The following is a 26,656-nucleotide window of genomic DNA, read 5'->3' as shown; positions in this document are numbered from 1 at the left end:
GGTAACTCTGTTTTTTTCCACTGTGCTATGACCACTTCATCAGAACAGCATATTCTTGTCTGCAAAATTTCAAAGCCTATTTCTAGCGTAGAATTACCGGCCACCTACCACTTATTTGTACAATGGTATATTTTATTCTCTATTCACTATTATTCACTATTTTCTCAATTACTCCTGTGAAACAGCTCACTTCCCCCCCCCCCCCCCCGCCCCCACCCCAGCGTGAGAGCCACACTCGCTCCATCTCGGGAGGGGAACCAAAAGTTCCCACTTCTTGCCGGAGATAGACGCCGAGGCTTCCCCAGCCGCCCGGCTTACGGGCACGCGGGGCCACGCGCTCGGCCCGGGGGCCCCGTCGCCACGCTGCGGCCCAGAGGCCTCGGCCCCGTGGCGCGGGGCAGGCGGGCTCTGCCCGGAGCCACCTCCGCCACGTAATGCCCCGGGGGGGGGGGGGGGAACTGGGTTGGAGTGCTGTGACACGGGCTGGGGGGCCGTGACACGGGCTGGGGGGCCGTGACAAGGGCTGGGGGGCCGTGACACGGGCTGAGGGGCCGTGACACGGGCTGGGGTGCAGTGACACGGGCTGGGGGGCCGTGACACGGGCTGGGGGGCCGTGACAAGGGCTGGGGGGCCGTGACACGGGCTGGGGTGCAGTGACACGGGCTGGGGGGCCGTGACAAGGGCTGGGGGGCCGTGACAAGGGCAGGGGGGCAGTGACAAGGGCAGGGGGGCAGTGACAAGGGCAGGGGGGCAGTGACACGGGCTGGGGGGCCGTGACAAGGGCTGGGGGGCCGTGACACGGGCTGGGGGGCCGTGACAGGGGACCGAGGCAAAGGCCTCTCGGCAGGACGCTCCAACGCCGCGGATGCGACGCACGCAGCACAAAACTGAGACGCTTCTGGTTTAGCCGATGTGCGCGGCGCTCGCCCCAGGCCCCCCAGGCCCGGCCATGCCGCCCCGGCGGCCGCCGCCGCCGCCGCCGCCGCCTCCTCCCCTCCTCCCCTCCTCCTCCTCCTCCTCCGGGCGGCCGGGGCGGAGCGGCGCGGCGCGGCCGCTATTAAAGGAGCTGGGCGGGAGGAGGCCGCGGCGCAGCGCGGCGATGGCGACCTACGTGCAGCTGAGCACCGGAGCCAAGATGCCCATCCTGGGCCTGGGCACCTGGAAGGTAGCGGCGCCGCCACCCGTCCCCGTCCTTTAGGCTCCCCCGGCCCCGCGGCGGGGAGAGGCGGTTGCGGCCGGCGGGGCCCCCGCGGGCGGGGCAGCGCCGGGCCGGGCCCCGCTCGGCGGCGGCAGCTCGGCGGCGGCCGGCGCCGAGCCCGAGGCGGCCGGCGGGGCGGGGGGAGCGCGGCGAGCAATACTGTGTGGCGTGAAGCGATTATTAGATTTATTTATCTTATTTATTTATTTATTTCAGTCTCCACCAGGGAAGGTAACGGCTGCAGTGATGGCTGCTATCGACGCCGGGTACCGGCACTTCGACTGTGCCTACGTGTACCAGAACGAGAGCGAAGTCGGGGAGGGGATCCAGCAGAAGGTCCAGGAGGGCGCTGTCAAGCGGGAGGACCTCTTCGTCGTCAGCAAGGTAGGGTGCGGTGGCCTGAGGCCCTGGGGCAGACCCACTGGGGCGTAGGGGCGGCCCAGCGCTTTGTGGATCTGCAGCCTGGAGCAGTTCAGAGTGTTGTCCTTTGGGCCACCCCTGAGATGGTCTTCTGGCTTTGCATCACCCGGTACCCAGACCGCACAGGATGCGCACCTCTGACGTGGGTACTACTGTTTGAGTCTTCCCTGATGCTGAGTTATGCTATCATCTTTCGTGTAATACCTGACCGCTTATCTAATGGAACTAAATTGCTCTTTCTGTCTGCCATGACCTCATTCAGTTGTGTATTGCTGCTGCTTATGTTAGTATCATGGGCCAGTTCTGCTCACAAAAGAGGCCCCATTTGAAGAGCGATAGGACAACCTAATTCCACATTGGCTGCCAAAGAAGGTGGGAAGATCCTCTCCCATTCAAGAGAGCACCTGAGAGCTTTAACTGAAGAGGTCACTGTGTGGCTTGGTTTTGTCTCTAGCTTTGGTGCACGTTCCATGACAAACCTCTGGTGAAGGGAGCCTGCCAGAAGACACTTGCTGCCCTGAAACTGGATTACTTGGATCTCTACCTCATCCACTGGCCTATTGGGTTTAAGGTACAGGAACAGTATTGTCTCTTAAAAATTTTGCTTCTTGTCTCTTCTGAAGAATTTTAGAACTCTTCCGTTGCTCCAGCCAGGAAAGATCATGTATCTGTTGTGTGTACCAGTACTGTTCAAGAGGTGCTCGTTCAGCTTTACTCTGGCCATGTGAGCCAGGGTCTTAATCCCTGCCTCTGAGTTTGCTGCTTGCACAGCATTCTCTCTCCTTCTGATCCTAGGAGAGGCAGACCTAGAAGCAGGGGCAGGTCTCTCAGCTGCAAGCATGAGTTATACTGCTGTCTCTTAGACTGCCTATGTGTTGTCTTCTACAAACCCAAAGTATGCTGCTCTGACAGTGACTTGACTCTCTCCTTGTGGAAAGTAGGTCTTTACTTTGCTACCTGACAAAGTCTTTTCTTTGCATGTTACAGAATTGCAGAGCAAGAGCCAATGTTTCTATTTTCCATTTATCATTGTGTGTTTAATACTGCACACATTGAACTGACTCCTCCTGTAGGAACACAATTGTTGCACAGACCTTAGAATTCTTGGTGAAGATTTTTAGTGCTGAATTCTTTCAGACTGCATGCAAAACAGTTGATCAGAAGTTGTCATTGATGAAAATCTCTATTCTACCTTTTGGTTACAAGCTTATCAACTGCTTTTCATAGTTTGTATGTTATTGTTATTTTCAGATTGATATAACTGTCCAAGTGAAAGTGCATCATAGTGCAATAATGTGGTATGAGTAGAAAACACTGTTTTGAACAAAGATGAGATGTGATCAGCTCATAACAGGGGCACTGTTTCAGTTTTCCTGGAGCCACCAAGTTAAAAAAGTGAACCTCTGTATAGAAGACTGTACACAGTACACTCTTCAGCAACTATGGTGCAATATAAACCAACCATATGTTCCTAGGTCCTAAGCAGGTCCTTATTACACCTTCTAAAAAAACAGAAATACAATGTTGTTCTTGTGGGGGGCATAATTGACCAATACAGAAAGTAATCTTATGTTTAGCTGTACCTCTCAACTGTAGTTCTGCAGGGAAACAAGACAATCCACTCTTAAGTATTTTGGTGAGCTAGCACATTATTGGCTCTGGTGGAGGTAGCTCTCTTTGTTGGGTTAGTTGCTGCAAAAGTGCAGTAGTTTCACGTGAAGGAGAAAGGAATAACTGAAGAATGTAGATACTTAATTTTCTGCACTAAAAGCTTGTTGTCATAGTCCTCAGCTAGCATGGCATTAAGCTAGCATCCCAACAGAGTGTTTCAAGCAGTTTTCTCTTGCACTGACAGGCAGGAGAGGAGCTGTTTCCCACTGACGACAAAGGCATGTCTATACCCAGCAACACTGATATTCTACATACATGGGAGGTAAGCTTTTTTACTGGGGGAGAATGATGTTTTCTGCGTCTCTTCCATGTTCTCATTACCTTCAGCAGTTGCAGAATTGTTGTCTCATGTATGCAGAATTATTGGAAAGACTTGTTGGTACCAGAGTTGGATTATTGGGGGTTGTTATTTTCCAGTTTGGCAAGCTCAGAGAACGAGACTGGTCTTTTAGGATGGGAAACCTAGCACAAATGTGCTAGTGCTCCTCTTTCCCTCTCAAAGGATCAAGAAATCAGCATGTCCAAAGAGTCATTTTGATCCTTCTTACAAAGGAAGTAAGCCATGTCAGGAAGAATATTTTCATGCCCTGCCTAGTATGAAAAATATAAATGACTTTGATACGATGATGACTTTGCTGCCCTTTCTGTTAGGCCATGGAAGAGCTGGTGGATGCTGGTCTGGTCAAAGCCATTGGAATCTCCAACTTCAACCATGGGCAGATTGAGAGAATCTTGAACAAGCCGGGACTGAAATACAAGCCTGCAAATAACCAGGTAGGCTGCTATGTTACAGCAGGTGAATGTTCTTCAATGATTATCATAGATCTCATCGAAGAAAATTTTAGAAAAAGGGAGAATGGAGTAGATGCAGTGTATACTCTTAATCCTATCTTTCAACTACTTCTGGATGTACAAGGCACTGTTATTTTTAAGGCTGCTGTACTATTGCTAGAAAGCTTGATAAGGGACAGCTCCAGAACATGGTTTCTGGCAGGATAAAGTGTTCAGAGATGAGCTTTAGAAAGTTGTCTTTCAATAGAATAAAACCCAATAGATATACAAGGGTTTATTAGAAAGTCAGATGTCCTTTTTGCTATGACAGTATGCAGCTCTCCAAGACTGCAAAGATTATGGTTTCTGTTGCTAACTCAGGAATGAGGAAACTGGACAGGACACTTTAACTTAATGAGGGTTGGGAGGAAGGAGGAAATGGTGTTGCAAAGGAGTCCGCAGAGTAGAACTCTCCAGGTATAAGGACAACATTTGAATATAAGATTATAGAAAGTTGGGTTGCAAGGAACCTCAGGAGATCATCTAGTCTAACCTCCAGCTCAGAGAAGGGTCATTTCTGTGATCAGACTGGCTGTTCAGGGCTTTATCCAATAAGATCTTGAAAATCTTCAAGGAAACTGCACAGCCTCTGTGGGCACCTGCTCTACTGCCTAACTGCTCTCGTAGGAGTAGCAAGGTCTTATGTCCTTTGATCTCCTCTTGTTTCTGCTTATGCCTGTCTCTCTTTTTCTTTTCCCAGCACACGCTACTGAAGAGCTGGCTCCGTCTTGTAGGTATAGGCAGGCTGCTGTTAGGACCTCTGAAACCTTCCCTTCTCCTGGCTGTACAGGCCCAGCTCCTTCAACCTCTCCTATTACAGCTCCGGATTCTAACCATCCTGATCTCGCTCTGCTGAACTTGTGCCAGTCTGTCAATCTTCTGTTGAGGACCCAAAACGGCACATAGTATTGTAGAGGTGGTCTGTCACTCACTGAGAGTGAGATAATCCCTTCCCATGACCTATCCCTAGTCCCCTGCTCAGACAGCCCTAATAGAAGCTGTTGGCCTTCTCTGCTGCCAGCACCACTGCTGGCTAGCATTCAGTTTGCTACCCCCTACAGCCTTTTCAAGAGTGGCTCCCCTAGTAGTCAGGCCCCAGCCTGTGTAGTTGCAAGAGCTATTCCTTCCCAGAGGCAGGACTCTGCCTTTGTCCTTGCTGAATTTCCTAAGGTTCATTTTGGCTCATTCCTGCAGCTCAAGTATGTCTCTCTCTCTTTTTAATTTTTTTTTTTTTTTTGAAAGCTAATGGGAGTCTTCTCTGGAAGTCTGTTCAACATACCTGAATTTGCATTTGCCAGAATGTTTCGTAACTCTTTTCATTATCAGGTACAATGCACTTCTAGGATATGTGGTAGTCTTGTTTCTTTCAGCATCTGCCATACCTTGCTGCCAGGGAACCTTCTAGTTGATAATGGCACCTCTGTTTCTTGCACAGGGGATACTGACCTTTATGATCTCTTCTGTGCCTACAACTCTTCTCAATTCTGGTTATAATAATCAAGTTAAGTTCAGAGCATTTGGTCTCAGTCTATGCTTCAAAATCTAGTGCTTCTGAAGAAAAACTTGTCAAAGACAAGCCCTCAGATGTGCAAGATGATAGATCTTCCTACAAACCCTTTTCTACTAGATTTGGCTTGTGTGCAGTCCACTCATGTATTCAGTGACATTCCCATTCTTACTAAATTATAAATGTAGTCAGTGTCCCTATCAGTTTAATTCAGTGAGAAATGAAGCTGGCAAGACTGCAAGGAGACCAGTTCAGTAAGGAGCTTAATAGTAGTTTACATGTACTTCATAGGCTTTTCGCTTTGATCCATACGTAAGACTTGATAATGTAGCTCAGAAGCTTTTTGGCTAGAGTTACAGTGGAGGAATAAGGATGACTTTGCATTATACATTTTGTTCCGGGTATAGCCTGAATTCTGGCTATTAAATACTTGCAAAAATAAACTATTCCTACAGTAACAGAGCATTTAACCAAATTATTGAGTCTCTGGAACTGCTGAAGCAAAATAAATATGTATATTTGTCCTAAAAACTGAGCTACCTGTTCTGCATCTAATATTCTAGCATACCCCAGAAAGGAAACAGCCACACAAGCTTCAGATAGCTATAAACTGATCTCGTGTTTTACAGTGTCTCTTGCTCCACCTGCCAGCAGCATAAGTTTCTGGGGACTTCCCCTCTGAAAGCAGTGGCAGCTGCCTTGAAAGCTTGGAAAACAGTACAGTCAACGTTCTTGATTTTGTCTGATGAAAGAAAAGTGGTGCTCCTCAGTGTACAATTACCCTGAAAATCCCTTTAAAGTATTAATTACCCATGTTCATTTACTACCTCCTGATACATGAATGATGTCTGTAGTATACTGTATACCAGTGCATTAACTGGCTAGAATATGGATCTACTGATAAGCAGTCTGTATTCAGTTACATAGGTATTCTTATGGAAACCAATAGTAAGTCTATGCATGTGTCTCTAAGAAAAGATTCTATAATGGACAGTAATCTGAATGTCTAAGATCTATAGTAATTAGTAATCATGCTCACATTTGCAGATTGCAAGCATCCAGCACAAGTACTGATATGAAGCAGATAAAAGGGAATGAAACAATACTAGCATTAACTTTAATGTGCTACTTGTTAAACATGCCACAGTGTTTTTACAGGAAGAGAACTTTTTACCTGTATTACTCTGCTGTTTTATCATGATTTTACATTGTTCTCCTGGATATGGATTTTACTGTGCTGTCCCACTTAGGCAGTTATGTAGATGATGGTTTTGTATGTTGAGGACAACACAGATGAGGAGTGGTGTTATAGTCCTTGGACAATTTCACTTGCAAGGTGCGTTGCTACTACAAGCAGTAGAAAAGGAAGGAGGAACTACAGAAAAAAGGCTGCATAATATCAGGTAGAAAAGTCAGGACAAAAATCAGTTCCACTGGCTTAAATGATCCCTGGAGCATTTTTTTCCCCAGAGAAAAGATCAAGTCATGCAGGAAGACTTGTTGTAAAAGTAGGTGCCATAAACAACTAAGGCTGCACGATACTATAGAGCCTGGCAGATTAGGACAACGGGCAGACTGTAACTGGGTTGGCAGATAATCCCTGGAGCAGGTTACAGCAGTTCTGTCACTGCAGTCTCTCTGCTCTTGTGTTGGCAGATTGAATGTCATCCATACCTTACCCAGGAGAAGCTGATCAAGTATTGCCAGTCCAAAGGGATTGCTGTGACAGCATACAGTCCCCTTGGCTCTCCAGACAGGCCGTGGTAAGACCGCTTTGCAATCTGCAAGGCACCTCACATGACTTATGCTTGAAGCATTGAGACTGTACCTGCACCGTTACTCACTCCAACAGATACAGATTTCTGTTGCTAGGTAGGGCCTTTCTATGGAGGTTCCTCACCACTGGCCTGCTGTTCTCCATACAGGGCTAAGCCAGAGGATCCTTCCCTTCTGGAAGACCCCAAGATTAAAGAGATTGCAGCCAAGCACAGCAAAACCCCAGCACAGGTAAGTAAGGGTGGCGCAGGGGACACGGTACTGGTTCCTGGAACATAGCTGTATGGAAACTGCACGCTGTGGGTACAGCCTGAATCTTCAATCCCTGTGAGCTGTACACGCTCCCCTGTGGTGTAGAGTAGCAACAGGTGTTCTCAGTGTGGCCTGCAGTGTGTGCCTGAAGGGACTCAGATGCTCAAAAAGCAGTGGATTCTCAGCCCATCTTCAGATGTTGTTTCCCCATCTCAAGTGCTGTGGCACAGAATCTCTCTACAACGAAAGGCTGCGAGAGCTGGGCCTGTTTAGTCTGGAGAAGAGAAGACTGAGAGGGGATCTTATGTCTATAAATACCTTAAGGGAGGGTGTCAAGAGGATGGGGCCAGAATCATTTCAGTGGTGCCAAATGACAGGACAAGAGGCAATGGGCACAAACTGAACTACCGGAAGTTCCACCTGAATATGAGGAGAAATTTCTTCACTGTGAGAATGACAGAGCACTGAAACAGGTTGCCCAGAGACATTGTGGAGTCTCCTTCTCTGGAGATATTCAAAAGCCATCTGGACATGATCTTGTCTAACATGCTGTAGGTGACCCTGCTTGAGCAGGGGGATTGGACTAGATCTCTACAGAGGTCCCTTCCAACCTCAACCATTCTATGCTTCTGTTAAACCCTTGTATAGAGTCTTAAAGTGTGAGTATGAAGGGAGGAACTGACTGTCCCAAAACTGGATGAGAGAGGAGAGATGAAGCCTTTCTGTGGGCTCCACTTCTCATTGCCCTTCAGAAAGTAGTACCTAAGCCTTGAGTTCAGGAATGATTTGATATGTAAAAATGGGTTATTTTTGCTGAATCATGCACCCTACAGCAAACTGTTGTTGGGACAGGCTCTGCTTATTACAAACTAAGAGCCATCTTGTCTTTGACCCATTGATGTGCTCTTGTAGGTTCTCATTCGGTTCCACATCCAGAGAAATGTGGTTGTGATTCCGAAGTCTGTCACACCGCAGCGTATTGTCGAGAATGCCAAGGTGAGTGATTGTAAGTGACCTGGGTGCTGCCCTTTAGGGATGGCAGTCCTTCTCCCTGCACAGCAGTAGCCATCCTTTCTTGTCCATCCCAAGTCCTCCTCAGACAAGAGGACTGGGCTTTCTCTCTCTAAACAGAGGCATGTTTACCTATGGTGTAGGCAGGGCTAAACTAGTAGCTGCAGCTCACAGAGCAGAAGTGACCAGAGCTCCTGGAAGCAGTCTGCTGGTAACCTTAACAGTCACCTCACATGCTGTCTCTTACTCTTTGTGAATGGGCATGCAGGGCTCACAGGCCTGCATGAATCAACAGACGGGGCTCACCTGGAGCCCGAGTGCAATAACATGCCAGAAGAGTCTTATGCAGGGCAGGCAATGTTAGGAAGATCATTCTAGTGGCCCTACACCAAGTTGCTCCTCTGAATTCAGCCATCCCTGACTGACCTTGGAGGTCAGGATTTCTGAAGAAACCTAGTGGGGTTAATGGGTTGCAGAAAGTCTTCCAGGTGTTCCATTGGAGCAGGACAGATAGATGCAACCTCTACAGGTGGAGGCATGCTGCAACACTAGCTGCTCACCCAGCTTCTTGGAACAGCACACTCATCAGCTGCAGGTGGGGTAGGGGTGGGTAGGTGTTTTCCTCCCTCTGCCAGTGGAGTCTTGGAAATGCCTGCAGACTTCTTTTCCTTTTCCCTCTTGCATGAGGCCATTGCTGCTTCTAACCAGCAACCGCTGCCCAGGGTGGACTTGCTCTTGAATCTTGTCAATCTCACCATCTTTGGTTTGTTCCAAGAGATGACTTCTAGCTGTTTCTCGTGCTAGGTGTTTGACTTTGAATTGACTAAAGAGGAGATGGCAACCATTCTCAGCTTTAACAGAAACTGGAGAGCCTGTGAAATGAGCACGTGAGTGGCTTTTTTTTTTTTTTTTTTCTTTTTTTTCCAAACCCTTATGTTACAAATACTTTTGGGAATTTTTTTCTATAGAAAGCTATAGACAGTAGACTTGTGTGAAATTTAGTATATGCTGACTCACATTCCAAAAGGTTCATCCCAAAAATAACTTGTCAGAGTTGGGTTTAAAATCTACATTATATGAACCAGATATTGAACATACATGAAGTTTTGGTTTTGTTTTGAATTCAATTTCTACAAAACCTTTTAAATTTTAATTCTAATAGAAGAGTTCTAATTCATAATTTTCATTTTTGGCCATATTAGAGAAACAAGTGGGAGACAGACTCCATTTCATGGTTATTTTTGCTTGCGGAATTTATTGAGACTTTCTGCCAGGCCCTGGCATACGGACAGTATGAACTATAATGCAATAACTTGCAACTTGGAAGCCTAAAGCCAGATAGGACGCCTTTGGTAGGCTACAGAAAGGCCTTTTAGCTAACAAAGAGTGTAAAGATAAGTCTTATCTACAAAGCAGCTAGGTCCCATCACCTTTGAACTCTGAGCCTATGTAAGAGAAGGCACTCAACAATTTTTCAGTTTACAAATGCAGCACATCACCAAGGAAAACAGAAAACTGGGACAAGTTGTCATTGCTTTTAAACATTGAGTTCCTGCTTTGGCTGCTCTTCACAGTAGCTACAGCAGTAAAGAGTGTTTACTTCAGGAACGAGGTAAAACTTTCCACTTTGATTTCTTTCAGGTGCAAAGATCACAAGGAGTACCCTTTCCACGCAGAGTACTAAAGATGGTGTTTTCCTGCCTTCTTCCACACTCCTGGTGTCAGATGCCTCTGCTGTTGCCTACAAGTTGTTGATTTATGTAGCTTTCCCACTGCATCAGTCCCTTTTTTGCCTACAGTGATGCAGTGTATATATTTGGTGACTTTGTTTTATTTTCTTTTTTGGAAGAAAGAAATGGCAAAATCTTTCTGAAGAGCACACTGTGGAGACTGTAGTAGACTGTCTTTGCCAAACTATCTGTCTGGTAAGCAGAAAATATTGAGAAAATTTATTCCAATTAATTCTACTTTGAAATACTGGGAATTGGAGCTAGTGATTATTGTTGTATGGAAGGACCGAGATACGACAGATTTTGCATAATTAATTTGAGATCGTTTTTTTCCCTACAATTACTTCTGGTTTGGTTTTGTTTCTTTGTAACACTCCATGCTTTCACTTTTTCTCTAATGGGAAGTACTAGTTTCTAAGTATAGCAGTTGTTATGTATGTAGCTCTTCCAAAACTGTATAGCCTAGTTTCCTAGCAATCTAAAAGCTGGTTTTGCTTATAATAAAATGTAGTTTCATTACTGTGTGTGATGAGGTGGTTATTTCAGCAATGCTCTAATGGCAGTCATACTGGAGTCATTGCTTTATGCCCAGCTGTCTCTAGACGTTACGTGAAAGCGAGGCTAATGACTGTCTGCCAAAAATTCATCTGCTGTTGGTGTTAACTTCTTGCATGTAATGTGCTAGCTGTCCAGATGCTCTTATGCTAGTGCATGTGCAGAATGCACAAGAACAGTGTAATGTTCCTATGCCCATTAAGTCTCCTTGAACCTCTTCTAAATACAGCTGTTCTGAGGTGTCTGACAGCTAATATACTGAAGTTTAAATCAATCTTTATTTTACTTAAGTGGTAGTGTATTTTGACTGGTAGAAAACTCATTCCATTAAAGATGCTAAGCCTACACAGACTCCTACAGGATTGTTTAGGCAGTAGAAAACGTGCAGCTTTTAATGCAGGCAGCCCATATGTTGTAGGAAAGACTTTTATCTGTGCAAGCAACCACTTGCAAATAATAAAACTAACATAGGAGTTTCTTGGAAACCTGTTTTTATGAAGTAGCTGATCAGAAAATTCTATTATTGTGTTCAAGCAAGCTTTTTAGCCAAGCTTTGACATTTGTAAGGTATGTTTGTCCTTTGTTTTACTTTAGCGTTCTGAGTACAGGTAGGTAATGAATTCAAAGTTGTTGCTGAGTTGTCTAAGCTTATTCCCAAAATGTACTTGCACACTTCTGGTCTGTCTTGTTAAAAATGTTTGTTCTGAGATTTTTTATCAATGTTAGTGTTTTACTGCCTGGCGCCTTTTCTCCAAGGACTAAATTGATTTGGAAACTGTCCTCTGAAGGTGGTTGTGTAGTCTAGTAGAAAGAGGAATCTTTCTAAGCAGATGAAAGAAAAGGGACATTTAAGGTGGGATTTTGATTACACAATTGCATAGTATCCCTTAAAGGGAACTGAGCTAGCTTAAAATGCACAATAATGAAATGTGTGTTTGATCTCGGAACCTATTTGCTAAGTAGGTGGTCTTGTTTCCTAGTATGTGATGATGTAAAGATTACTACAGAGCCATATTAATTCAAAATGTGTCCTGATGACCACTAACAAAATGTGTTTATCCAATATAATTATGTTCAAGTGCTGCTTTTAAGATCTTCTACTATAGCTGAGACTAGACTTTAAATGTAACATGGTTTTGGTCAGCCTTTTGTAACAGGCTGAATAGATAAGATTAAACTTAAATCGTATTGGGAGGGATCAATTTCTGATTCTGAGCAATATTCTCTCTAATGCTGCTTTTCTTCACATAAATGGATTATAGTCACTTTAATTCTGGGCTTAAAAGCAAATATAAAAAGCTTTAGCTCCAAAAGTGTTTTTGTAATTTATAGTGCAATAAATAGAAGCCCAGAGGCATCTAAAAGAAAAACAGAACAGCTCAGGTTCTGAGGTTAGTCTAGGAGTTCTGACAGAAAACTGTTTTGGACAGTAGTGACCTGCTTGGAAATCACCTTTTTGCGTGACCAGTGTGTTATAGCAAGAAGTCACATTGGGCAGCAGAGATTCCAAAGTAGCACATGAAGTTCTGTTAATTTCCTCTGTTTTTATTTCCCTGTAACTTCATGAAAATTTATGTGCCAGAAACTTTCCATTCACCAAGTAGGAATTTTACTGGAGAAGGCTTTCAGACAGACTGCTCCACTGCAGAAGGAAGAGCAGCTAGTGGTATGAATGGAATGGTATTGTAACAGGCTCACTCTGTATTTCGCTTGATGACTTAGAGGGAAAGAATTTGGAAAGGGTCATTCTGGGACACAGCGCAATGCTTAACTGGCAAAGGGCTTGAACGACTGGTGAAATATGGGACCGGAGGCAAAACTGGGACTCCTTAAGGGAAGAAGCACCTGATGGGAGGGACAAGGATGCATACACTTGAAGAGAAAGTAGGCTGTCCTTAGAAAGGATGAGGAGTGGGAAGGAAGTGAGTGATGGAAAATGCTGTCATTCATATCAATTTTGGCTGCTTCAAGGCCAGATATAACTACTTTCTATAAGAAGGCTGAGAGCAGGAGAAAAGCCCATCTGTAGATTGCAGCCAGCTCCTCATTTAATCTAGATTTATTTAGGAATTGATATAGTAAATTAAGCTATTGTACCCCTATATTTGTGCCACACTTTCTCTACCAGTGTAGAGATTTTCTTTAATCTCCTAAAAGGTAATGTGGAAAGATCAAAGAATTCGATATCCGGAGCCCAGCATTCCTACTAACTGAGCTCTTCCTGCTGTAACTGTTCACAGCATTTGTTTTTCCTAATGTCACTTGACAGAACTCTGGGTTTCTGATCAAAGAAACTTTTAAGGACAAATATAATCTTGTAGCTTTTCCAGTGAGAAGTGGTTGTTTTTTGTTTCCTGGGTTTGTTTTTCCATTAAGAACTTGTAGTTCAGCTCCCCTTGTTAGCCTTTTTTACTAGATTTTGTCAGGACTGCTGCAGTAGCTAGGCTGATGTGATACTGCAGCATGCTATAGGAAGGGGAGTCCAGCCCACAGAAGAGATTTAGAAATGCAGAGGACAGAAATAATGTTTCCAGGAGTTACAGATTCAGAATCAATTCGACTGGTTTTCTTTTAATTTGCACTTATTGCTTAAAACGAAGAAGTGGGGGGAGGGAGGAGAGTAGTCCTGCTAACCTGGTATTAAGCAAAAATGACACAGCTTTGAGAAAACAAGTCCGTGTCCATAGCAGGGAAAAGCAAAGAAGAAAGTGGTGAAATTATTTTTCAGTGGAATGGGGAGAGAAAAATTATGGTAGTATTTTCATTGGAGAAGGCAAGAGACCTCTGTTTTGTGGTAGGGTTTGGGTGGCAGGAGGAGAGTGCAAGAAGGAACTGGAATTGGCATCCTGCTTCTTGTAGGAAAAAATTGGTTTAGAGACGGGATACTACAAATAGTCCTACAGGCACAGTATACATTTTGGACTGCAGATGTTCTTTTGGCGGGGAAATAGCTTAAATTCTGATATTGGAACATTAATTCATCCACAAGCTTGGCTGGCTGGAATTTCTTTCTTTGTTTGACACTCTGTAATTTAGTGTCTCTTTCCCCCCCGCCCCTCCCCCCCCCCCCCCCCCAGGAAGGGAAGGTGGGATACATCTCCTTGTGGAGTTCATATGACTGACAAAAGTGCATACTGTAACATTTGGACAGAGTTGTGAAATCTGGGGCACAAAACTTATTCAAAACAGGAAAAGAAAATCTTGTATCTGAGCTTTTAATCTTTGCTTCTTATGTCAAAGATATGATCAGAAATATAGAGGCTTTTGCTTAATATGGGCAGAGAGCAGTTGTCTCGGGACAAGTTACTTATTTTAATTGCTTAATATTGTACTAGTTTGTTTTCTATAAACTCTATCAGTCATTTTTATCATTCCCCTCTGCTCCTTCCTTGATTTCTTTTAAAAAAGAAAAGGGGGGGGGGGAAGGAGGATGAGGACACACAGTCCTGCTATAATCTGGCAGAGCCTTCTTCAATTAAACTTAGAAGCAACTTCTTAATCTCTTTCATATGCCATGTTGTTCTTGCACTTTTAGATTGTTAATCAAGTGCATTGCATGGGACCATTAGTTAAAAATATCTGTGAAACTACATCTTTGCTTAAAAATTTAAGCAAATAAAGGGAAAAAACACCCCGGAATACAGTCTCACTGCTCTGAACTGGTTGATTTTGTTTCCTTAACTGCATGTCAAGTAAAATAGCTTCATCTGTTAAAATAAGCCTGATCATAACCCAGTTGATATGAACTGAATCAGACTAAATATCCACCTACTGCAGCATCCTGTCTCCAGCAGTGGCAAAAACATGTGTCTAAGAATATGAGCAAGTTGAGCATTACAGTAGTATTTTCTCTGAATAGTGTCCCAGCCTTTAGTAACTGCAGCTTAAAGTCTTAGGACAGATTTTTGGCTTTGTGTTTAACGTCCATCAATTAACTTTTTCTCCTCTGAGCTTGTTCAATTACTTTCTGAATTTATAACATACCAAGGGAAGGATTTTCATAACTGAACCACCCATTTTGTGAAGAATCAATGTCTCTTCACTTGCTTCAGATCTGTCTGCTAGATTTATTTGATCTCCTTGTTCTTTTGATGGAGATCAGCAGCTATCTATCCCCGTTAACAGTTTCCAAGCTGCAGCTAATTTTGTAGACTTCTAGCATAGCTCCCTGTGATGGTGTCTTGTCATGGAAAGCTGCTTGTAAATTATCTCATGCCATTGGTCATCCCAGTCAATTTTCTGTAAGTTTTCTGCATGTGTGTGTGCTCTTCTCTTTGTTTCTTTCTAAACACACCAGGAGGGATGGACCAGAATTATGTGCAGGACTGAATGCAAAAAGTTCATGCAGTGAATGGATTTCTATCTTACTCTGTTTCTCATTCTGTTTGCTTTTGAATGGTATTGAATTCAATGTTTTCTATCTGTTACAATCTCAAACATTCCCACCTGAATAGCAGTGATCAGCAAAGAATTCTTAATTTTACCCACTGCTCACTATTAAGGTTAGCCTGTTTTCTGTCTAAAACATCTTTTTTTTTTCTTCCATCCAAGTCTGATTAATGCAAATCTGATTATAGCAGAATTGATGTATTGCACAATAAAAGCCCAAGTCATGGGACATCATGCTGTGATGCAAAGGAAAAGAGGAAATGCTAAACTAAGGGTATTTCTATTCACTGCATTCAATCCAGTGGTAAGCTCACTGCTGACTAGGGAAGGCAGGACTGCAGGTTTGGTCTCAACTGTTACATAGTTTATGGAAACTAAAAGTGAGTTTGCAATAATCTAAACCTCTTGCTGTAGTTCCACCTGAAAGCAGTGGATTATGCTGCTGATGTGAGGCAGCAATGGTCTGCTAGAAAGGCTCTGCTGATGACTCATTCCCAGAACTTCTGTCTTAAAATAGGAATTTAGTTGAGTTTTACCTCTCATCTACCCACTTCTGACCAAGCTGTCACTCCATCAGGGCATTAGTGTACAGTCACCATGTCCACATTGTCTGTAAGTTATCAGGCTACAGTTCTGCTGTAAAACAAAGTACTACTGTTGCTATTGTTTTACTTTCCCATAACTAACTAGCCAACCCAAATTCTTTTACCTTCACTCAAGTGTCTGCAGAGGAGGGGAAAAAAAAAAAAAGAAAGAAAAAATCCTATTGTCTGTAAAACAAGTGCACGCTTTCTGGCTTCTAGCTTGTTTTGAGTGTTTTTCCTTTTATGGCTCCTGTGATCATCTAGTCTGACTTCCTGCATAACACAATCTATAAACATCCTGTAAATAACTTCAAGCTGTGATTAAACTGGAATGTATCTAGAAAGTTCCTGTGAAGCAGAGTGCATTTCAAGATAGGCTCTGCTGGGGCTTTTAGTTGGGGCTGTAGCTTGTATTGCTAGAGTTGGCAACCTGACTGTTGCTTCAGTAAAGCTAAGTTTTCAATTTAGCATAATCAGAAAAGAGAAACAAAACTTGCTACAGTAGGCACCTGCCTATCCATATTACTGCACTGCATTTAGTATCAGTTGTTAATAGGCTTGTTTCAGCCAAGCTGCTCTTTCTTTAAAAGAGTTACTGTTTAGTAGAAGTGTTCTGTCATTTCTAGGGCACCTTTTATTCAGACATCTTGCCAAGGTCTAAAGTAGCTTAAAGGTATGTTGTCATTTCCTTTACAGACTTTTTTTTTTTTTAACAGCTACAAAGAAAATCACTTGGCCATGAAATCTGTATCCTAGTTGTGAACCTTAATGACATAATCATCCTTCCTTGCTGCAGATAGATCCATGTTGTTCTTCGAGTGCACTGAAAGACCACAAAGTAATGACAGGACTTTTGAGTCATGTCGTACAGTTCAAGAGCAAGAAGTCTTTACAGACTTCATTAAAACTTCAGCTTTGTTTTGGGGCAAAAACATAAGGAGAGGGTATACAGGAAGCAGCGCAAGGGAGGAAAAATCTGCTCTTGGCTTCTATACTTTCCTGCTTGTTACATCAGAGCAATGCCAAGCGAGAACTATCCCTCTATTTGTCCTTTATCAGACTCTGTATTTGCTGAGAGATTCAGTCCTAACAGCAGCTATTCTGCTGATAAAGGCAGTATTTATTTACTCTGTCAGATATGACAAACTAAACATCCAACTCTCCTGCCAGTATATTAGTATTTAGCAGTTCATAAATAGGAACCCTCATTAAGCAGACTGCTCTGAAAACATAAATCAGCAGTATCCTCCAAAGAGCTTTCCATCAACTCCACTGAATTAACTGAATTTGATGAGAATCTATAATATGTGTGTGTAAATAAATATATAGTCTTACCTCATAAGAGGTTCTGATATCAAGTGGATTGTCTTACAATAACAGCTAAAAGACAGTTAGCATGTTTTGACTTTATTTGTTGTATTTTCTGACCGAATCTTTAAATTTCTGTAAGATTTGTCACGATTTACAACTAAGACTGCTTTTTACAAGTTCCACAGGACCAGGATTATTAAACTTTAATTGTCATCGCTACATGCTAATAGAATGTATATTTGCTACAATTGAGTATATATAGTTGTAATATCAAAACAAAGACATAGAAAAGGGTTACTATAATTGTGGTTGATAAGGGAAGCAAACGAGCATGCTTGAAGCTGCTCTTCAGAATTTCTGTGAAATACATTCTGTGAATACATTCATACTGTATTTATGCTGTGAAAAAAGAAAATAGTCTTTCTAATTCCTGAAGGATCTTATGATAATGCCAATATTAGTGTTCTGAAAAAGGATAGTCCTTATGATTTTTGTATCTAAAAAAGTGAGTGTGGTTAAAATACATTAAGAATACAGACTTAAAGCTAAAAACAAATATCTTTTTTTTTTTCCCTCTGACAAAAGCTCTGCAAGACTATAAACTCTTCTGAAAACACTGAAGTGAATCTCGTTGGTGTACCCAGGGCAGTGAAAGTTAATACTCTTGGTATTAATTAATTAATTAATTAATACCATGAGTTTGTTCTCAAAGGAGAAGGCATGTTTTACTTAAAGTTACCAAACTTCTGTGTAATGTAAGCCACTGTCATGAACTCATGTTTTCAGTATTCTGTTACAGAAGTAGGTAAGGTGGACAACAGAGTAAATCACAGGTCTTGGAAATCTGGGTCTAGCCAGTCTTTTAGGTAGATACTGCCTTAATAATGTGGGCATAAATACACTGGCACAACTTTTTACTTCAAAAAAACTTACAGCTTATTTCTAAAGTAGTATTTCTTTACACTGACTGTATCATATAAAGTAACTAATGAAAACAGAACAAAGAAAAATTGCAGCCAGTTTTGACTTTGTGATAGCAATTTGGTATGCATCCATTAAAAGGTATCTGAACACAACTTTTTTTAACACCAGCCTGTGTAAGGTAGACAGTGCTCTAGAAATCCCTGTTACTGGATTACAGTGGTTACTGATGTGACCAGGTATGGGTAAAGGTACTCTATTTTGTATTTTAAAGTGAGACTATCAAATGCTGTCTGTTAAGGAGATAGCCAACGTATGTTCTGCTGCAAGATCAAGGGGGGAGGAGGAGGAGATAATTCGCTCACTTAATGCATGGATTGGATATTGCTTCTTAAAACTGAGGGTTGTTTCCATCTCTTCTTTAATGAATTCAAAAATCAAACATCGGAATAAAGATCCCAAACATCTGTTTTACTTCACCTTGCAAAAAGATATGTATAAGTTCATTCACAGAAGGAATACCAAAAATGTAAGTAGAAAAGCATTGTATTTGCTGAGGCACTAGGAAGTGCTGCAGTGGGTGCACGTGTTTGTGGTGAACAATGAGAAAAAGGCTTAAAGTTATGATGCTGGTAGCAGCCTAATTATGTCATATTCATATCACAAAGTGGAGAAGTTAGTATCTCTTACCTGATCTGTTCTAATGAAAGACCCTTGGGTCCTTATTTTTAAAGCAACTTACAGTCTTTACCAAGAGGTAACCTATGTGGCATCTGACAGACACAAGTTTTTTCCTAGCTCTGAGTGTGAAAGGGGTGCTTTGTTACACTGGCAAAGTGGATTTTCTGCGTAAGTGTTTAAACACCAAAAGAAGTTTGTAATGTACCCTCTTACCTTAAAATTTTCCTCAGTATGGTGAGGAGTGACAGATCTGAGACTTGCACTCATGTTTCTTTGAATCTGGAACTGGATAAGCACCTGCAGGAACAGATGGGGATTTACAGCTGAGAAGTTCTGCCTGTTTTCTGAAAGCTGAAAATCATACTGGGCTACATGCTTCACAGGAAGTAACTCTACTGATAAACAGAGATTAATCGCATAGGAAAACATGAGGAAAAGCACTTTGGTGGAATTGCACAAGCTCATTTAATCATTATTGTCTCTGGAGCTGAGATGACAACAGGAGAATATATGGAATAAGAATGCAGAGCTGGCCAGGATGCTGCAGGCAGAGGTGGTTAATTTGCCAATTAAAGCGCACTAGGTGAGAGCTGAAGACTTCTAAAGACTAGCACTCTTATGTCAGTCATTAAAACTAGTATTAGAAATAGTTTTTTCCACAGTGACATGTATTTTTCCCTTCTGTATTAAAGTAATTATTTACAAAGACATTTTGGAAAGCATGTTCCAGTTATGTGTCTCTTCTCCAATGTAATGCCTTTAAAAAGTTATGTCCGCTCTTTATCTGAGCTGGAGCTTTTTTGTACTTCAGTGCAATTTCCTTAATTTGAGGGTCATTAAGAAGGGAAACATCCTCAGGCTTGGACCTGTGAAAATAAAAAAAAGTAGACTTCAGCGGTTGAAGGAGACTGCTGTCTTCTCCCTCAAGCTCTGTCATGTAAGACTATTATTTAAGTGATAGAGAAATATCATCTCACATGAATTGAGAGATGTGAATTCACTTGAATTCACAATTTTCTTGCTGCTCTGTTCCTGCATTTATTAACAAATTAGTATTTTTCTAATTGTATAAGTTTGTCAGATCTTGTCCACGTAGTAAGACTGTTTTATTGTATTGACTCCTCTTGAAGAATATTTTGTGAGCTTTCTTTCTTAGACATCCAAGGGCCAACTGGGAGCTCCAAGGGGATAATGCACAGTTACAGAGATCCCTTTGGAGTGCCAAAGTTAATCAGCTCTTCCTGGGGAAGACACAGATGGCTCTTAATCTGCAGACACAAATACTAAGTTTCTCCAGAAGCAGTTGATATTTTCCTGAAGCTACTTCCAGGTTTAGCATCACTGTGGTGACCTATCCAGCCCCAAATAATAGACCCCACAATTATGTACCCCATAATCAGCTCTGAAAGGGCAGCTCTTTTCACAACTACAACAATGTCTTTGCTCAGAGACCTTCACCCCTCGTCAGTGCTTCCTCCCTTCCCTGTCCCGTTGAGTCCCCTTTCAGGTCACTGTGCAGGCAGGTTCTTTCTGCAACCCAAGTAAGCCTTTTTTTTCTAGTCTTCTTTCTTCTCCACTCCCATCCAGCCCTACGTATTCACCCAACCCAATGGTTCTCAGCGCCAGGCTCCGACCCTGTCTTTTCATATAGCCTTATTTTGCCTAGCGCTGGGGCTGGCACGGGAAGGACAAAGTGCTTGGCTACAGCACTTGGCTCTCAGCCTGCACCAGTTCAGTGCTGCATCAAAAGGAAATGAAGCTTTGGGCTTTCAACTCATAAGTGGCACAAGCTTCCCATGCAGTAAGGGTATAGAAAATTCTGCATTTTCCAACGCTTTATAATTTAGCCAAATACAGGTATTCTCTTGCAGGGATCTCAAAAAGCACAGCCTTGACATAAAAGCTATTTCATGGCCAGAGATGTCCCATTAAATGCAATACCACAGACAGATATTACATCACTACTAATGAGTTTGAGAACAGTTTATCTGATTATTTGCAGATCTGTATTTTAAGTCTGGTTTGCTCAAGAGCTGATCTATCTGTGGTTGGAGTTGGAGATTCCAATGGCCTTTACTAGTCCTGCATTCACCAGCTCTCCCATAGCCTAGAAATACTCCTGAATCAGACTTGCAATTGGATTAGGATCTTTTCTTCATCTGGAAAGCATGTCTGCGCAAAAATTCATTAGTAAAAAATCACTGTGGCTGATATGCTCTTTGTACAGCGCAATGAACTGAGAGAGCCTGGTCAAGGACTTAGGATCCTGAATACTATTATAATAAAAATAAATAATAGCAATAGTCAAGATTAATAATTATTCTGCTATGATTATTTCAGTACAATGGAACTACTTTAGAATATTATCCCCAGGTAGACTTTCTGCTCCAAAATAAAAGATTAAAAAAAAATAATTCCCCTAGTTACAAAATAATTATCCACTAATTAAAAAGCTTGTAGTTTGGAATGGAGTAGCTTAATAACAAGTTGTTTTGGAAGAATAATACCTGATCATCTACGTTTCCTGATTTCCCAAGGGAGATGTACCATCAGGCAGTAGCAGTATAGCATGAGCTGCTCTTATCCCCCCCCCCAACCCGTAGATCTTTCCCACTAACAAACAACAAAGCAGTGAGATCAGCCCTGCTTAGCTTGGCACCTCCTGAATAAAAGAAACACAGGGGAAAATGGTCTGTTAAACAACCTTTAGAGCAGATACATCTCTTTCAAAACAGAAATAATTTTTATTTCAAGTTGCTACTATAAACAACAATTGGAAATGTCCTCTTTTTTTCCCTTCAAATGAACAATAAAAATGTGCCATATTCCTCATCTGGTAGAAGGGAGAAACCATCAGTGGATCCTTATTACTCCGGTGAGTCTGTGGTCTTCCTCCCACCTAGCCCAGCTGAGCCTGTGGTGAGTGGAAGGGAAAGGAAGCCCAAACCATCAGCCAAGCAGAAGGTTGAGCTCACGCCCAAGTGCTGACTGGCATCTGGCCTGCACATGTGCCTGATAGCATTGCACACACAGCTTCAGCAATGGACTTTGGCCAGTCCCCATACCTTCTCGGGGAAGAAAAGTTGGATGCTTGCGTACATGAGCACAGACACATTATCTTTGCTATGATAGGGACAGCTCAGGTACAGACACAGTTGAGCTAAATCTACCAATTAATGAAGCAACAACGTATGCAGTGACTGCGCTGGCTGTGGGGACTGCTCAGCTCGCGCCAAGTCTCAAGCCACTGCCGGGTACACAGAGCCTTAAAGGTTTCCTCCAGCCATGCACACCTAGTAGGCAGTGGGCATGAAGGCATCTCTATTTTGGCCAAGTAACACAAAAAGGAGCCCAAGGGCCCAGAGTAATCAGCAAACTGGAATTCTTCGTGTCACAGAGTCTCTTAAAACGATTTACGATGTGGAAGGCACGGAGTTTTCCAGCTGATATTTCAAACTAGCGAGAATTTCTCACTGCCCAGGAAATTATCTCCCGTGTGTCTAGAAAATCCACGTCACTGGGAATGATCATACCATTTTCATCTGCGGGAAAGAGCTCCTCTCTTGCTTGTCATCATGAAAGAAAAGTGTATTTAATGTAGGTGGAATTGTATATAGTTAAAGAAATTATTTAGAAATTCTACGAGCAAGTGGTGTTGGAGTTGCACTGGATATCCTGCCTTAAGTTTGTGCTAGGGAGAGAAGTGACCAAAAATAGTAATCTGTATGAACACAGTAATTTTTAAGCAAATCTGCTTCTTGAGAACCTGTGCTACAGACAGAGGAAGGGCAGATGCTTTTATGTGCTTCTGTCAGGCTGAAAGAAGCCTAGGGATGTGGACACAATGGGGAAATAAGGATTTATTTAACCTGGGAGTAGAGAGAGGAGAGAAAAATAGGAATTAAGTAAGTCACAACTGTGTGATCCTGAATGAGCAAATCACAGCCAAATCTCAGATTCTAAGAGGAATGTGGTATGGATGGTAGTTTGATCTATGTCATGGAAAGGCTGTACCAGAAATTAAGATGTTTTTGCAGTACGTCTATCTTAAACAGGCATGAGCCTGCCTGTGTTTCCTCCGTACGGAGGTTTATCATTACGTCTTAGTGAAGTTTAACAGTGCTCCTCATTAGGCAGAGCTAGTCCCAAAGGAGAAAGCAGCAGAGCTCTCTCCGAGCTCACAGGAATTAGTCTCGGTACCTCGAATCCCAGGGTGCATCAGGTAGAGATCCAAATAATCCAGCTGAAGGGCCACAAATGTCTCCTGGCATGCCTCCTTCGTGAGAGTTTTCTCATGAAATATGCACCACAGCTGCAGGGATAAAACAGAGCCTGTGAGCTGCTCTCCTGACCTGATGACTGCAGAGCATCCTTGGCAGGGCAAATTCATGGCACGGCTAGAGAGGCCACTCACAGTGTAGCACATTTTCTCTTCTTGGGGAAATTTCCATTTTGTGCACCTTATTTTATTTGCAGCACTGACTGTTTGTTAAATAAAATGAGACTGAGATACTCTAAAATTCCACCAATATGGACAACAATTAAACAAAATGAAGAGAAGAGGCAAAACTGGTAAAAATCAACCTGCCAGTTTCCAGCAGATAGAAGTTACTTTATTTTTCCTACCATTGTTGTTGGGGGAAAAAACAAAACAAAACATAACACAGAGGAGTTAAGGGGCTGAGCCCAGCAGCGCAGCAGGAGGGGCCGCAAATACAATAGCCATGCTTCCTATCTCAGAGGCAACTGCAAGCACGGCCTCAGTTCCTGTCTCCATCGCTGACAATAGATACGGACTACAAAAAAAATCCTCCACAAATTGAGCATGTTTTTCAAGAGTTGACCTCTTCCTTCCCTCCATCCGCAAACCATTTATACCTGAGGGAAAGAGGTTAATTTCCAGAGCAGCTTCATTCTCTGGCACATTGCAAAGTGGGACCTTTGCTTCTCCTCCAGAGAACAGACCCTCACGTGACATAATCTATCTAGAGATGTACCTTACTGACAATGAAGAGGTCTTCTCGCGTTACAACCCCTTCCTCTTAGCGCCTCCCCTATCTCATTCTCGTTCTGATACACATATGCATGGGCAGTGTCCCATGTCGACTGCAAACTTCATGGCATCTTGCATTTCTCCTCGCAGAGACTGAAACAAGAAGAAAAGTCAGTCATTCTGGAAGCCATGGAGAACCAAGCTTGCTGTTCTCCAGACCTGGAGACTTTAAACCCCCACAATCATAAGATGGATAATAATAACCAGGATTTTGCTTCAGTTTTTTTTCCTGAAGTAAAACGAGCACTCTGGAGCACAGCAAAACCAGCTATGGGAATCACTGAGGCGTCGCCAGATCAGCGGGCTCTACTATTTTATAAGGCTTGAATATTCGCATTCAGACCCCAGGGTATGTTGAAAGAAGCTCTAATTTGCCCCCCCCCCCCCCCCCCCCGCCCAAAGCAAAAGCAACTTTAGCTTGAGATGGTGGCAATACGCGCAAACGACTCCCCCCTGGCAGCCCCGGTGGCCCTGGGCCCGGACAAGGCTGCTCTCGCTGACCGCGGCGAGACGAGGGAGGCCAGCGGACAGTGCCACCTCCCGGGTAAAACACACGCGGCGGCGCTCCGCAGCAAAGCGGACCACCTCGCGCTCTTGGCAGGAGACGCTAAAAACGCTGGTCGATGCCTGGATATCAGTTCTGGAAAATATCAAACGACACTTCAACATGCTTTGAAACCACTTCCTACATTTAACAGAATTACGTCCCTGCTGATCACTTTTTTTTTTTTTTTTTTTTTTTTTAATGATTTCGGCTCTGCAAGTCTTGCCAATCAAAGGGTACTTAGTTGGCCTGCCTAAATCGGAAAAAATTCAAGCAGAAACCGCATCAACTTTTTCTCAGAGGTTACACTTAACCAAGTAGCCAGTTTCACGTTTTACGTGCTGTTTTGCAGACTGTTCGCCCATCTCACTCCTTCCAACATATAAATGCAACAGCTCCTTAGGTGTCATGGGAAAGTTAGTGAACTACAACGCCTGCAAAATGCCAGGCATTACAGAGTATCTTATCTCTGGGTGCTGCCGCAGCATGGGAAAACTCTCTGCAGAAGAGAGAGCACTCTCTGGGAAAAAATAACGAAACCCACACAACCACAAGTGATCTGCACTGTTTTTGAATGGAGGAGGACTTGGAGAAACAAAGCCGGTAACATGCCCCGTGATTACACAGAAATACGTAACGTGAGATGTTTGTCAGAAAAATAATCTCTTGCTTTTTATAACATTGTGCAAACAGCATTGCAAATTCCTGAAATCAGAGTGACCAGGGAAAGAAAGGGCTCATTGTCACAGGGCTCAAAACGCAGGTGACAGCATGCTGGAAACCTCGGTACTAAATAGCCATTAGGCAAGCTCAGAGGGTTTGGGGCACCTTTTCACTGCATTGACATGAGATTTTTTTATGGTGGCAGGGAACATATCATCTCCAAACATTTCCTTCTACTCAGTCCTAGTTTCCAAACAGGTTCCTTCAGAGAGCTCATAAATTATAACAACATTAACACAACTGATATGGCAAAGCACAAGATGGTAACATAACTTAGGTCAGTCTGGCCCTAAGAGGCACCATACAACATGCACTTCATTTTTAACCTCTATTTCATTACTATTTAGGCATCTTCATGTCTTCTATCATCAGATCAACAAAAACTGAAAGAGTTAAATAAATTCAGCCCCATTTTTGTATGTTATGTGATGACTAGCCACAGCTGATCAAGAAATACAAGATGAATAATTTAAGATGCTTTTATGCTGACTGGACAGCAGTTCACAGATCTGGCAGCTTCAGTTGAACATATTTAGTTTCCGGTTTCAAGTTCAGGGGGCAATTCACTTTCTCTTTTTAATATAAATAAGGTCACTTTCTCACCTTTTAAAATTTTCAGCTCATTTCCAAAATCCTTTTACATTGGTAACTCAGTACATCCATAAATCTTCTCTCTTACCTCAAGTTAGTAATATAATATTTGCAGGTAAAGAATTGCCCACAATGTTTTTTTTTGCAGAGCACTATGTGCTTATCTGCTGCCGTACAAAAAAGTTAGCTTCAATCTCTAAGCAGTTAATATCAGTTCCCATTACCAAATCCACTGATTCTCATTTAAATTCCCATTTCTATGTGCACTCATCAAAGACAACACTTTGGCAGCACGCTAGAATATTAATAACCAGTGTTAGAAGAAAAAAAGAAAAGAAAGAAAGAAAGAAAAGCTAGGCATAAATTTTTACTTTTGTGAAAGTATGTATTTTTTTTCCATAGCTAAGCAAATCACCTTGCCATCACACCTGCTCACTTAAAATATTTCAGGTTTCACAAATATTTTATGTCTGTCCTGCAGGAAAGTCTTTAAGAGACAAGAAATGCTCCTAGAGGATTCACTGCATTTGTCCACCCCAAAGAGAAACTCACTGAAAAAAATCTACTGCACTTCTCAGCAATTGTGGCAGTTTGGCGCAGACCCCCCGCCCCAGATGCATCGGCCAGGTGCCCAGCCCCAAGGTGGGCAGCGCCATCGTGGTGGCCACACAAGGTCCTGGCCGAGCCTCCTGTGGCGGCTCCTGTCCCTCGCCAAATTTTTAAATAGGCTTTGTTTCTCCCCCCTGCCTGCTCACTGGCTGCCGGTAAGGAAAATGTGGGCAGAGTGAATGTAATAAGCAGCATAAAGGAGGGGGCTTTGCATCTATCTCACCCTATGGAGAATTTCCAAACTCACTGAGGGCATCTTGCATGAGTTCGCTAAGGGAGCTCATCGTGCTCTTCACTGA

At 43.0% G+C, this 26,656-nt stretch overlaps 2 protein-coding genes across 2 annotated transcripts; one reads left to right on the top strand and one right to left on the bottom strand.

Annotated features, from left to right (window-relative positions):
- Positions 1–1,057: 1,057 nt before the first annotated feature.
- On the top strand, positions 1,058–10,915 carry LOC134148608 (aldo-keto reductase family 1 member B1-like). The gene is made up of 10 exons (XM_062590934.1): positions 1,058–1,165; positions 1,415–1,582; positions 2,073–2,189; positions 3,474–3,551; positions 3,941–4,063; positions 7,284–7,390; positions 7,553–7,634; positions 8,568–8,651; positions 9,471–9,553; positions 10,308–10,915. Exons 1-10 carry the CDS (start codon positions 1,100–1,102, stop codon positions 10,348–10,350), a joined length of 951 nt encoding a protein of 316 aa, XP_062446918.1. The 5' UTR covers positions 1,058–1,099; the 3' UTR covers positions 10,351–10,915.
- A 9,074-nt stretch (positions 10,916–19,989) lies between these two features.
- LOC134135926 (aldo-keto reductase family 1 member B1-like) lies at positions 19,990–26,404 on the bottom strand. Its single transcript, XM_062567647.1, is given in 10 exon segments — positions 19,990–20,060; positions 20,063–20,108; positions 20,829–20,884; positions 20,887–20,944; positions 22,312–22,403; positions 23,038–23,149; positions 23,835–23,877; positions 23,879–23,920; positions 23,922–23,986; positions 26,372–26,404. Coding segments are annotated over 10 exon segments (618 nt in total).
- Between the last annotated feature and the right edge of the window lie 252 nt (positions 26,405–26,656).

This window comes from Rhea pennata, chromosome 1, assembly GCF_028389875.1.
Source record: "Rhea pennata isolate bPtePen1 chromosome 1, bPtePen1.pri, whole genome shotgun sequence".
In the NCBI taxonomy this organism is placed as follows: Eukaryota; Metazoa; Chordata; class Aves; order Rheiformes; family Rheidae; genus Rhea; species Rhea pennata.
Note: the sequence above shows the minus strand (reverse complement) of the source record. Positions and strands in the feature narration are given on the sequence as shown.